Here is a 12,104-nt window from a genome sequence, read left to right as displayed (position 1 = left end):
GCTAGAAAGGCCTTTGCCCCTTCCGGAGCCTTGCCCTCTTTGCAATGTTCTAGGCAATGTGCTGACCCAAAGGAGACCACTCTCTGATGCCAGCCCACTAGCGGATCATGCAACGCTAGCCAGCTCATCCCCAAAATAATGGGAGCCCCTCCCAAGGTGGCCACATTGAACGCTATTCTTTCGGTGTGCCTGGCTACCCTCATTACCATTGGGACGGTCTGTAAGCTGACTTCTCCTCCCAACAGCTCTCTCCCATCGATCGTGGTCACCTGCAAGGGGTTGCTTAAAGGGATTGTCTGTATCTGGTGTTCTGCTGCAAACTCCTTGCTCATAAAATTACAGGAGCTGCCTGAGTCCAATAGCGCCCTTATCTTTAAGGGATGTCCGTTTGGCAGCTCTAGCAACACCTCTATCACCAGGGCTGGTCTCGGAGGTTCCGGCGTGGGCACTTTTACTGCTCCTTGGCCTGACTGCTGTGCCCTGATGGTGGCAGTCAGGCGTTGGCTTTTACTTGGTCCTGCCCTTCCTCCTCCTTCCCCCCAACAGCTCCTGCCATCCCTTGCCATTCCTTTCTTTGTGGACAGACTCTGGCAAAATGACCTGGCTGCTGGCAGAGATAACATTTCTTGGCGCTCTTCCCCTCCTTCTTCCGCCCTTCACTGGGATTTGAAACTGCCTGCGCGCACGCTGTTCCAACTTCCATCGGCTCTGCGGGCGGGAGAGTTGGCTCCGGAATCTCTGGAATGCGGAAATCCCTCCAACGCTCCCCTTTCCCTTCCCGCTTCTCCAAGGCTCTAGCCTCCTGGCGTGCTCCAATGGTCAGTGCTGATTTGGTCAGCTGGTCCATAGACTCCGCCCTGGGCGCCCGGGAAAGTTCGTCTTTCACAGCCGAAGAAAGTCCCTCTTCGAAAAGCATTTGAATGGGTTCCGCTGACAGATCCCACCCCAATTTGTGTATCAACATAGTAAACTCAGTCCAGTACTCAGGGACAGATCGGCTCCCCTGTTTACAAGCCATCAACTGTCTGCGCACCACTCCCTGTTCAATGTCGCTGGAAAACATCAGGTCCATGGCGCGAAAAAACTTCCGTGCGTCTTTCAAGACTTCATTATGCCCTGCCATCAGGGGTCTAACCCAGTATCTCGCCCCCCCTTCGAGATGGCTAACCACAAACGCCACTCGCGATTCCTCGTCGGGAAAGTCATCAAACTGCAGATTAAGAGCATACTGCATCTCTGTCCTAAAGGCTTGATAGTTCCTGGGATCCCCCCCAAACTTCTGCACCAATCCTGGCATCTTTCTTGCTTGTGGGGGGGCCTTTGCCTTTTCTGCATCCTGAGCCCTCCTCTCATCGAGCCTCGCCGTTTGCAGCGCTAGCTGGACCTCCAACACCCGGTACCTTTCTTCCAGGCTTGGACCGGCTCCAGCTCCTCCTGCTTCTCCGGTTCCGGCTGGGTTGCTCATGATGCCTCTCTGCACAAGCGGCTTTCAGGGACTGTCGGATTGCTGTGATGGGACGTTGAGCTGCTTGTGCGTAAAGTTCCTAGTCCCTCAGTGTTTGGCTAAGTCCACAAACCACTGTCTGTAACGGAGCTCCATAAGCATGGCACCGTCAGTCGCTGGCAGAATCCGACAGTGGGCGTTTACGGAATTTCTTCCAGCATAACAGCTCCTTAACGGAAACACGTCTTCTGGACTCTCTACGTGACAATTTCCGGCGAGGAGTGGGTGTCCCTATAGGAGGTCCTGAAACCTCCTCGCTGTTCTCGCTGGAATTGTCTCTGAGCCATTCTTCTGACTTGCTTTCCCTTGGAGCTCTTTCTCGCCCCCTGCTGGTTCCCTCCTCCGCTGATAAGTCTCTCTCAACCTCTGGGAGCCCTTGCACCACCGGTTCTTCCGATGACAGTTCCCTGACAGTACCATTGTATGTCCCTTTCTCCAGTTTATGAGGGACCATCCAAAAGGCATGACTGCATATCTTGGTATTCCAGTGCAGGTGAAAACATCCTCTGTACCACACTGATGTCACTGGGCAAGAGAGGAGAGCTCTCCCACTTCAAAAGTGAAATACCAACAGGATTTTCTAAGAGTAACATGCTTAAGAGTGTAAAGGGGGGGAAATCAACAAGGAAACGTTGCAGCATTTGGGACTTTTTAGTCCCAAGAGAAAAGGGAGGTAAGGGAGGCAACATGAGAGAAGTCTATAAAAAGATCAATGACAGGGAGAAAGAGCAGAGAGAAAAGTTTTTCTCCCTCTCCCATAACATAAAACATGTGGGCAGCCAATACATCTTAAGGTTGGAAGATTCAGGGGGCATTAAAAAAGAACTTGGGACAGCTTTAAAAAAGTATTAGACCCATTCATGGAGGAGCAGGCTCTCAATGGCTACTAGCCAGGAGGGTTCTGCTCCTTCTCCTGGCCAGAGGCAATAATGCTTCTGAATGCTGGTTGCTGGAGACCACAGGCGGGGAGGGGGCTCTTGGGCCTGGGTCCTGCTTGTGCGTTTCCTGCAGCCATCTGATGGCTGCTGTGGGAAGAAGATGCTAGACGGGATGGGCCATGGGCCTCATCCAGAAGGCTCTGCTTATGTTCTTAATCATACAGAATCTTTGATACCTTACCTCTTGGCATAGCTGTCAACCGTCCCTTATTTGGCGGGAAACTCCCTTATCCCAGTGCCGTGTCCCGCTGCTGTCCCTTATTTATGATGTCCCTTAAATTTCCCGGGTTTCAAAGGAAGCAGCTCTTCTCCCTCTCTCCCTCCCTGTCGGCCAGGGAGGAGGGAGGCTCCAACTGTGTTGCTTGGCTGCTCGGCTCGCCCCCCTCCAGCCTCCTCTCACCAGCCTCGGCCCCCGGGAGCCCCTCCCCACCAGGACTGGCGGGAGCCTCGGGCCCTTCCGCCGCCATCCTCCTTGCAGCTGCCAAACTGAGCGTCTCTGCCTGGGGCCTCCCCTCTGCCTGTCACCGCCACTGCTCCTGCTAGGCTGTACTGCGGCTGCGGCTGCGCCGCCGAAGGACCCGGATGAGATGGGCAGCCTGGTGCGCCCTATGAATTGCTGAGGAGCCTTGAAAGGAGAGCGAGGGCAACCATAGAGAAAGCAGTTCAGAGAGAGGAGGAGGAGGAGGAGGAGGAGGAGGAGGTGGAGGCACGGGCAGGTGTTCCAAGGGCTAACCATAGAGGGGGAAAGCGGAGGAAGGACCGCAAGCGCTTCTCCCATAGATTTGTAGTGGTAGACTAGCATAGATGGTCTGATCTGCGGGTTTACTTCGGGCGCTATTTCCCCCCCCCCCTTCCTCCTGCCCCGCCTGATGGAACTGAGAGCTCCTGCTTGGCAGGGGGTTGGACTCGATGGCCCTTGTGGTCTCTTCCAACTCTATGATTCTATAAGATCGAGCACGAGAGAAAAGATACAGAACTGCAGCAGCATCTTCGTAGCTTGGACTTTGTTTTGTGCAAAAAGTGGTTGCTGCTTGTAGTTATTTAATTGCAGTGTTTCATCAGCTGGTGTCTTGAGCAGCAACCTCTGGAAACGAAGGGCTAAAAACCGGCACTGCTCTCCAAAATTATCTTGCCCCTTTTAACTTTGTATTTCAGCTGGTTGACTAAAATCCCTTATTTTGGCTGCTGATCCCTTATTTTTGAGGCTGCTGGTCCCTTATTTTCAAATCTGTAAGTTGACAGCTATGCCTCTTGGCTGCTACTATTATGGCTCTTCCTGCCACCATTATCCACATTTATAGCCCACCTTTACTCTAAAGAACTGATGGTGGCACACCAGGTTCCCTGCCCCTCCCAACAACCCTGTGAGGTAGGTTAGGCTGTGAGGCTGCGACTGCCCCAAGGTCACCCAGGGAGCTCTCTGATCGAGCAGGTATTTGAACCCTGGTCTCCCAGGTCTTTATCCAATGGTCTAACCACTAGACATGCTGGCTACTGACAGAAGGACCACCCGACTCCCAGGCCCATCACCCTTTAAGCCTTTAAGAGCAGCATCACAGCCTTCCTCCAGCTGCTTCCCCCTCCCAAGGTAGGCAAGGGGGAGGCCAGAGACAAGGTCAGTCCAGCCCATCCGGGTGGCCTCCAGTTGCTGTTGGACCACAGCTCCCATCAGCCACATCCAGCATGACCACTGCAAAGGCTGATGGGACTTGTAGTGCAACAACGTCTGGAGGGACATCACAGGCTGAGGAAGACCCAATCCTTGTGGCTACTTTGCCATCTTTCCGAGCCAAGAGCCACCTTGACAGCTACCCCATTTATTTACTCCGTAAAATGCCCCATTCCTGATGCCTCCCCTCATGCCATAATGTTAGCCAAACCAAGGGGAACCTCCGCAATGAGAGGGAGGACAGAACTCCAAGTGACTCCAGGATCCATCCAGGTCTCTGTAGCCGACAGGCCTTGGCCTCCTTCCCACAGCCCTTGACAAGCAATTGCTTAAGGCTTCTGGGCAGGGAGCCAGCGAGAATGAGAGAGGGGAAAGGGGGGTGACAGAAAGAGAAGGGGGGCAGGACAGAGAGAGAGAGAGAAAAGGGGGTCCTGCCTACTGGGATGGGTGACCCAGTCCACCACTGGTTTCATCCCTGCCCATAGCCAGCACACAGCCGCTGGTAGGGATCAACCCCACAGGAGTGCAGCCCTTGGCAGAAACAGAGGTTGCCCCCCCCCCCCGACACCAATGGCCCTTCCTTTTACCTTCAGAAGGTTCAGGATTTTCTTGCTGAGATCCAGCTCAAAGTTGGTATAGTGGGAGCCTGCCATGTCATATATAAATACCAGGCCATTTCGCTGAGTTTCGAAGCTGGCAGGGGGTAGAAAAGAGAAAGTGTGCACAAATTAGGACTTTGGTAACAGCCCAACAGCATATCCATTGTATAGGAATGAGGACAGAAATGGAAAAATCAGCAGAACCTGAGATGTTTAGGATGCTGCTTATAGGTTTCTAAAATGACACCTGGTGAATAGGGAGATGTTCTCCCACTCTCATTCCACGAGAGCTCAGGGTCCTCCCATGTTTGGCAGAGAGAAAAGGAAGTATTTCTGCAAACAGCCCAGGATTAATTGATAGGAATCTTCATTGCCAGAGGTTAAGGTGAGGGCAACCAACTCAGAAGGCTTTAAAAGGAGGTAAGACCAATCCATGAAGGAGGAGAGGTCTGTCATTGGCCATTAAGTCATGATTACTACATTGAACCTCCAGGATCAGAGGCAGCAGATGACTGAATACCCTTTGGAGGAAAGTAACAGGGAGAGATCGCTGATGAATCATGTCCTGCTTGTGGCCTTCGCAAGAAGCATCTTGTTGGCCACCATGAGAGACAGGACAAGATGGGCTTTTGGTCCTTGTGATCCTTGAGATCATAAACCAGTCAATGTTAAGTATTTTAATTTAACAGGATAAAGTATGTGCTTAACTATTTGACTGAAGTTATCCAGAATTAACATGCACTCTTCTTCATGACAGAAGTTTATAAAATTATGCATTGCAAGGAGAAAGGGATGGAGGAAAGTTTTTCTCTCTCTCTTATAACATTGAAATTTGTGGGCTTCCAGCTGAATGTTGGGAGATTCAGGGCAGATAGAAGAAAGTCCTTCTTCACACAGCACAGAGCTGAACTATGGAACTCCCTCCTGCAGGGGGCAGTGATGGCCACCAAGGATTAGACAGCTTCATGGAGGAGAGGACTCTCTGTGGTTACGAGCCCTGAGGGCTCTGCTCTGCCTCCACAACTGAAGGCAGTAAGCTCTTCTGAAGACCCGTTGCTGGAAGCCGAAGGAAGGGAGAGGACTCTTGCACTCAGGTCCTCTTTACAGGTTTCCCAGGGGCATCTGTTTGGCCCCTGTGAGAACAGGACGCTGGACTAGATGGGCCACTGGCCAGATCCACAAGGCTTTGCTTGTATTCTTATATGGATCTCATTCTGGGTCAGATGAGAAGGCAACGCTGCAAAAAAGCTGCACACAGGATGCCAAAGGGGAAAACACACACATTATTGAAGTGTGGTCATCTGAAAGAAGCAAACCCCACAGGGATGGAAAGTCTTCTACTCACCTCTCCACAGCTCTGTCCAGCAAGTAGAAGAGCGCTTGGAGGACCACATGTTGGATGCTTTTGTTGGGATGGTGCAACTTGGCAGTGAAGAGGGCAATCGATGCTCCAGTGGGATCTCGTACGCTCTGCAAAAATGCCAGAGATAAAAGATCAGCAATGAAGCAGAAGCGGGGCAGATCAGTCTCTGCAGAGGCATAAAAAGTCAAAATCCGTTCAAAGCCACTTTGGAATTCTGGCTGTTGCATGACCAAATCCTAGAATCCTAGAACTATAGAGTGGGAAGGAACCATGAGGGTCATCTAGTCCACCCCTGCAATGCCCAACATGGGGCTGGAACCCGTGGCTGAGATTAAAGAGTCTCATGCTCTACCAACTGAGCTATCCCAGCAGAAGCCCGTGGCACCTGGTGTTCCCAGGGGGGTCCCATCCAGGTACTAAACAGGCCTGACCTTGCTTAGCTTTCGAATCAGATGAGATTGCGCATGTTTTCTACCTGATGGCATGGAACGTTGAGGCAAAGCAGGGGTTGCCAGCCTACCTCACAGGGTTGCTGCAAGGATAAAAAATGTCGACAGGCAGAAGTGATCTACAGGGCCTGAACCTCCTTGGAGGAAAACAAAGGAGATAAACCTAATAAAACAAACAAGCAGCTCTGAGGGCCAAAGTAATTATGACGCTGTTGATTCACGAATAGGATGCGATGCGGGGAAAGCAGAGTGAAACTCCAGACAGATAAAAGGAAGTCCTTCTTCACACAAAGCAGAGTTCAAGGATGGAACTCCCTCCCTCCAGAAGCAGGGATAGCCATCAGCTAAGATTGGACCAATTCATGGAGGAGGAGGCGGCGGCTATCAAGGGCTACCAGCCAGGATGGCTCTGCTCTGCCTCCACAGTTGGAGACAGCAGCACTTCTGAAGAGCAGTTGTTGGAAACTACAAGAAGGGAGAGGGCTCCTGTGCTTGGATCCTGCTTGCGGGCTTCTCATAACTGGCACCCAGTTGGCCACTGTGGGAACAGGATGCTGGACTAGATGGGCCACTGGGTGACTCAGCAGGCTCCCAGTGTTTCTCAAACTTGGATCCTCAGCTAGCTAGGAATGATGGGAGTTGTAGTTCAACAACAGCTAAGGACCCAAGTTTAATAAGAAGCACTGTTATAAACAATCTGCCCTCCCACATTTGGGGATGCTGTGATTACTAAAACACAACATGGGTTCCTCAGAAGCAAGTCATGCTAAACAAATCTCATTTCTTTTTTTGATGGAGTTACAAGCTTGGTGGATCAGGGGAATTTTTTTTTTTATTTCTTTTTATTGAGTTTCACTTAAATCACAAAAAAACCCAAAAGAAAAAACAAAACAACAGTTTCAGAAAAAAGAAAAAAAATAAAAAAAATCCATACATAACACAAAAATAACATCAATTTCCGTTACAGTTCTTTGTCTTATTCCTTGAACCTTTATATCTTTAGATATTTAGATATTTCCTCTACACATCTATTGACCTCCTTCCCTCCCGATTTTGGGCTTCTTGATAAAAAAAAAGTTTTCTTTTTTCTGCAGCTAATAGTTATTGATGGTTTGCGCATCGTAAGGTTTATATCAGACCTGCTATAGTTTTTAAATTTCTATAGTTTCCTTCAATATATACCATAAATTTATTCCAATCGCTAATAAACTTTGTATTTTTTTGGTTTCTAATTTTTTGCGTCATTTTTGCTAGTTCAACATATTCAAATAATTTTGTTTGCCAGTCTCTGACCGTTGGGGTATTTGAACTTTTCCAATTTTGTGCAATTAATATTCTGGCCGCTGCTGTCGAATATTGGAATAGTGTCTTATCTTCTTTTTTAATTTCGTCCGCAATTATTCCTAATAAAAAGGCCTCTGGTCTTTTAGGGAAAGTGTATTTAAATATTTTTTTTAACTCATTATAAATCAAATCCCAGAATTTCTTCATTTCTTCGCAAGTCCACCACATATGGTAGAAATTGCCTTCTTTGATTTTACACTTCCAGCAGGCCTTATTTCCTGTTTTGTACATTTTTCCTAATTTTGTTGGTGTGATGTACCACCTATACATCATCTTTTCCAAATTTTCTCTGAGTGTGACGCATGCTGTGAATTTCATTCCATTTCTCCATAATTTCGACCACTTTTCATATTCTATATTGTATCCCAAGTCCATTGCCCATTTTGTCATGACCTCCTTTATTTCTTCGTCTTTAGTATCCCATTCCAATAATATATCAGGTGGATCAGGGGAATTTGGTGGACATAGTGTAACTTGACTTCAGTAACGTTTTTGACAAAGTCCCCATGATATTCTTGCAAGGGAGCTGGTAAAACGTGGGTTGAACAAGATAACAGTTAGGTAGATTTGTGACTTGTTGACTAACCAAACCCAAAGAGTAAAAGAGTACTCATTAATGGTTCTTCATCATCCTGGAAAAAAGTGACAAGTGGGGTACCACAGTGTTGTTTCCCAGGCTCATTGTTGTTCAATGTGTTTATAAATGACTTGGATGAAGGAATTGAAGGGATGATCATCAAATTTGCAGAGGACACCAATCTGGGAAGGGTAGCTGATGCCACAAAAGACAGAATCAGGAATCAAGATGACCTTAACAGATTGGGCTCAAGCTGAGCTCAAGCTAACAAAATGAATTTCAACAGGGAGAAATGTAAGGTTCTGCACTTAGGCAGGAAGAACCAGATGCACAAGTATAAGATGGGGGGACACCTGGTTTACTAGTAGTACATGTGAAATGCATCTAGGGGTCTTGGTGGACCACAAGCTTAATATAAGTCAACAGTGTGATGCAGCAGCAAACAAGTTAATGCTATTCTGAATCAACAGAAGGAAGTCTAGTGTTCAGATCAAGGGAAGTCAAATTGTTGCTCTATTCTGCCTTACTCAGACCACACTTGGAATACATACTATGTCCATTTCTCGGCACCACAATTTAAGAAGAGTGTTGACAAGCTGGAAGGTGTGCAAAGGAGGGCAACTGTCAGGGAACTGTCATCGGAAGAACCGGTGGTGCAAGGGCTCCCAGAGGTTGAGAGAGACTTATCAGCGGAGGAGGGAACCAGCAGGGGGCGAGAAAGAGCTCCAAGGGAAAGCGAGTCAGAAGAATGGCTCAGAGACAATTCCAGCGAGAACAGCGAGGAGGTTTCAGGACCTCCTATAGGGACACCCACTCCTCGCCGGAAATTGTCACGTAGAGAGTCCAGAAGACGTGTTTCCGTTAAGGAGCTGTTATGCTGGAAGAAATTCCGTAAACGCCCACTGTCGGATTCTGCCAGCGACTGACGGAGCCATGCTTATGGAGCTCCGTTACAGACAGTGGTTTGTGGACTTAGCCAAACACTGAAGGACTAGGAACTTTACGCACAAGCAGCTCAACGTCCCATCACAGCAATCTGACAGTCCCTGAAAGCCGCTTGTGCAGAGAGGCATCATGAGCAACCCAGCCGGAACCGGAGAAGCAGGAGGAGCTGGAGCCGGTCCAAGCCTGGAAGAAAGGTACCGGGTGTTGGAGGTCCAGCTAGCGCTGCAAACAGCGAGGCTCGATGAGAGGAGGGCTCAGGATGCAGAAAAGGCAAAGGCCCCCCCACAAGCAAGAAAGATGCCAGGATTGGTGCAGAAGTTTGGGGGGGATCCCAGGAACTATCAAGCCTTTAGGACAGAGATGCAGTATGCTCTTAATCTGCAGTTTGATGACTTTCCCGACGAGGAATCGCGAGTGGCGTTTGTGGTTAGCCATCTCGAAGGGGGGGCGAGATACTGGGTTAGACCCCTGATGGCAGGGCATAATGAAGTCTTGAAAGACGCACGGAAGCTTTTTCGCGCCATGGACCTGATGTTTTCCAGCGACATTGAACAGGGAGTGGTGCGCAGACAGTTGATGGCTTGTAAACAGGGGAGCCGATCTGTCCGTGAGTACTGGACTGAGTTTACTATGTTGATACACAAATTGGGGTGGGATCTGTCAGCGGAACCCATTCAAATGCTTTTCGAAGAGGGACTTTCTTCGGCTGTGAAAGACGAACATTCCCGGGCGCCCAGGGCGGAGTCTATGGACCAGCTGACAAAATCAGCACTGACCATTGGAGCACGCCAGGAGGCTAGAGCCTTGGAGAAGCGGGAAGGGAAAGGGGAGCGTTGGAGGGATTTCCCCATTCCAGAGATTCCGGAGCCAACTTTCCCGCCCGCAGAGCCGATGGAAGTTGGAACAGCGTGCGCACGGGCAGTTTCAAATCCCAGTGAAGGGCGGAAGAAGGAGGGGAAGAGCCCCAAGAAATGTTATCTCTGCCAGCAGCCAGGTCATTTTGCCAGAGTCTGTCCACAAAGAAAGGAATGGCAAGGGATGGCAGGAGCTGTTGGGGGGAAAGAGGAGGAAGGGCAGGACCAAGTAAAAGCCAGCGCCTGACTGCAACCATCAGGGCACAGCAGTCAGGCCAAGGAGCAGTAAAAGTGCCCACGCCGGAACCTCCGAGACCAGCCCTAGTGATAGAGGTGTTGCTAGAGCTGCCAAACGGACATCCCTTAAAGATAAGGGCGCTATTGGACTCAGGCAGCTCCTGTAATTTTATGAGCAAGGAGTTTGCAGCAGAACACCAGATACAGACAATCCCTTTAAGCAACCCCTTGCAGGTGACCACGATCGATGGGAGAGAGCTGTTGGGAGGAGAAGTCAGCTTACAGACCGTCCCAATGGTAATGAGGGTAGCCAGGCACACCGAAAGAATAGCGTTCAATGTGGCCACCTTGGGAGGGGCTCCCATTATTTTGGGGATGAGCTGGCTAGCGTTGCATGATCCGCTAGTGGGCTGGCATCAGAGAGTGGTCTCCTTTGGGTCAGCACATTGCCTAGAACATTGCAAAGAGGGCAAGGCCTTTCTAGCAGGAACAGAAGTAACGGACAAAGGAAAGGTGCCCAAACAATACGCTGACCTGAGCAATGTCTTCAGCGAAAGGGAAGCAGACAAACTACCACCGCATAGACCCTTTGACTGCCAGATCAATCTAGTCCCTGGAGCCCAGCTCCCTGTGGGCAAGCTGTATGCCATGTCAGACAGGGAAATGCAGGAGTTGAGGGAGTTTATTGACAAAACCCTGAAGAGAGGTTTCATCAGAGAGTCCAGAGCGGTGGGGGGCAGCCCAGTGTTTTTTGTGGACAAAAAAAAACACGGATAAACCTAGACTTGTAGTGGACTTCCGGGCCATAAATGCAGTGTCGGAACCAGTGGCTTTCCCCATGCCCAGGATTGATGACATTTTGACCCGGGTGAGGAAGGGAAAAATTTTCACTAAACTGGACCTAAGGGGGGCATACAACCTGATACGGATAAGGAAGGGGGATGAATGGAAGACAACAATGTTCACCCCTCTAGGGGCTTTCAAATATCTCGTTATGCCCTTTGGATTACAAGCAGGCTCAGCATGTTTTCAATCGTTCATGAACCACGTCCTGGGACCTCTGCTCTACAAGAATTGTGTGGCCTTCCTAGATGACGTATTAGTCTATTCAGAGAATGAGGAGCAGCATGTAAAGGACATCAGAGAAGTGTTGAGCCGACTGCAAGCAAACCAACTGTGGGTGAAATTAGAGAAGTGTCAGTTTCACACCAAGGAGGTGGAATTCCTGGGGTACCGCTTGTCAGACAAGGGATTAGCCATGGATCCAGGCAAGGTCCAGGCGGTACTGGAATGGAAGACACCGAAAACGAAAAAAGATGTGCAAAGATTCTTAGGGTTTGGGAACTTTTATCGGAAGTTCATCAAGAACTTTGCCCATTTAACGGCTCCCATCACGGACTGTCTCAGCAGCAAGAAGAAATTTGTTTGGACGGCAGAAGCGGAGCAAGCATTCGAAGAATTGAAAAAGGCCTTCGCTTCGGAAGAACAGCTCCTGCACGTGGATTTACAAAAACCCATGAGAGTGGAAACTGACGCATCAGACCGGGCGGTGGGGGCGGTGCTTCTTCAGCCGGGGAAGGATAAGTCGGAGTGGAGACCGTGTGCCTTCTTCTCGCGGAAGTTAA

At 49.6% G+C, this 12,104-nt stretch overlaps 1 protein-coding gene across 2 annotated transcripts in view; it reads right to left on the bottom strand.

Moving 5' to 3' along the window:
* PTPN9 (protein tyrosine phosphatase non-receptor type 9) overlaps window positions 1-12,104 on the bottom strand; it is an 84,354-nt gene that overhangs the window by 37,730 nt on the left and 34,520 nt on the right. For both annotated transcript variants that reach the window (XM_083586611.1, XM_083586612.1), the window contains 2 exons: window positions 6,056-6,180; window positions 4,699-4,804 (listed from right to left, as the gene is read on the bottom strand). In XM_083586611.1, the coding sequence (XP_083442737.1) occupies window positions 4,699-4,804; window positions 6,056-6,180 (231 nt within the window). The remainder of the gene's footprint in view (window positions 1-4,698; window positions 4,805-6,055; window positions 6,181-12,104) is intronic.

The sequence above is a fragment of the Podarcis filfolensis genome, assembly GCF_964270895.1.
Source record: "Podarcis filfolensis genome assembly, chromosome: 14".
Taxonomy (NCBI): Eukaryota; Metazoa; Chordata; class Lepidosauria; order Squamata; family Lacertidae; genus Podarcis; species Podarcis filfolensis.
This window is presented reverse-complemented; position numbering and strand designations above follow the sequence as displayed.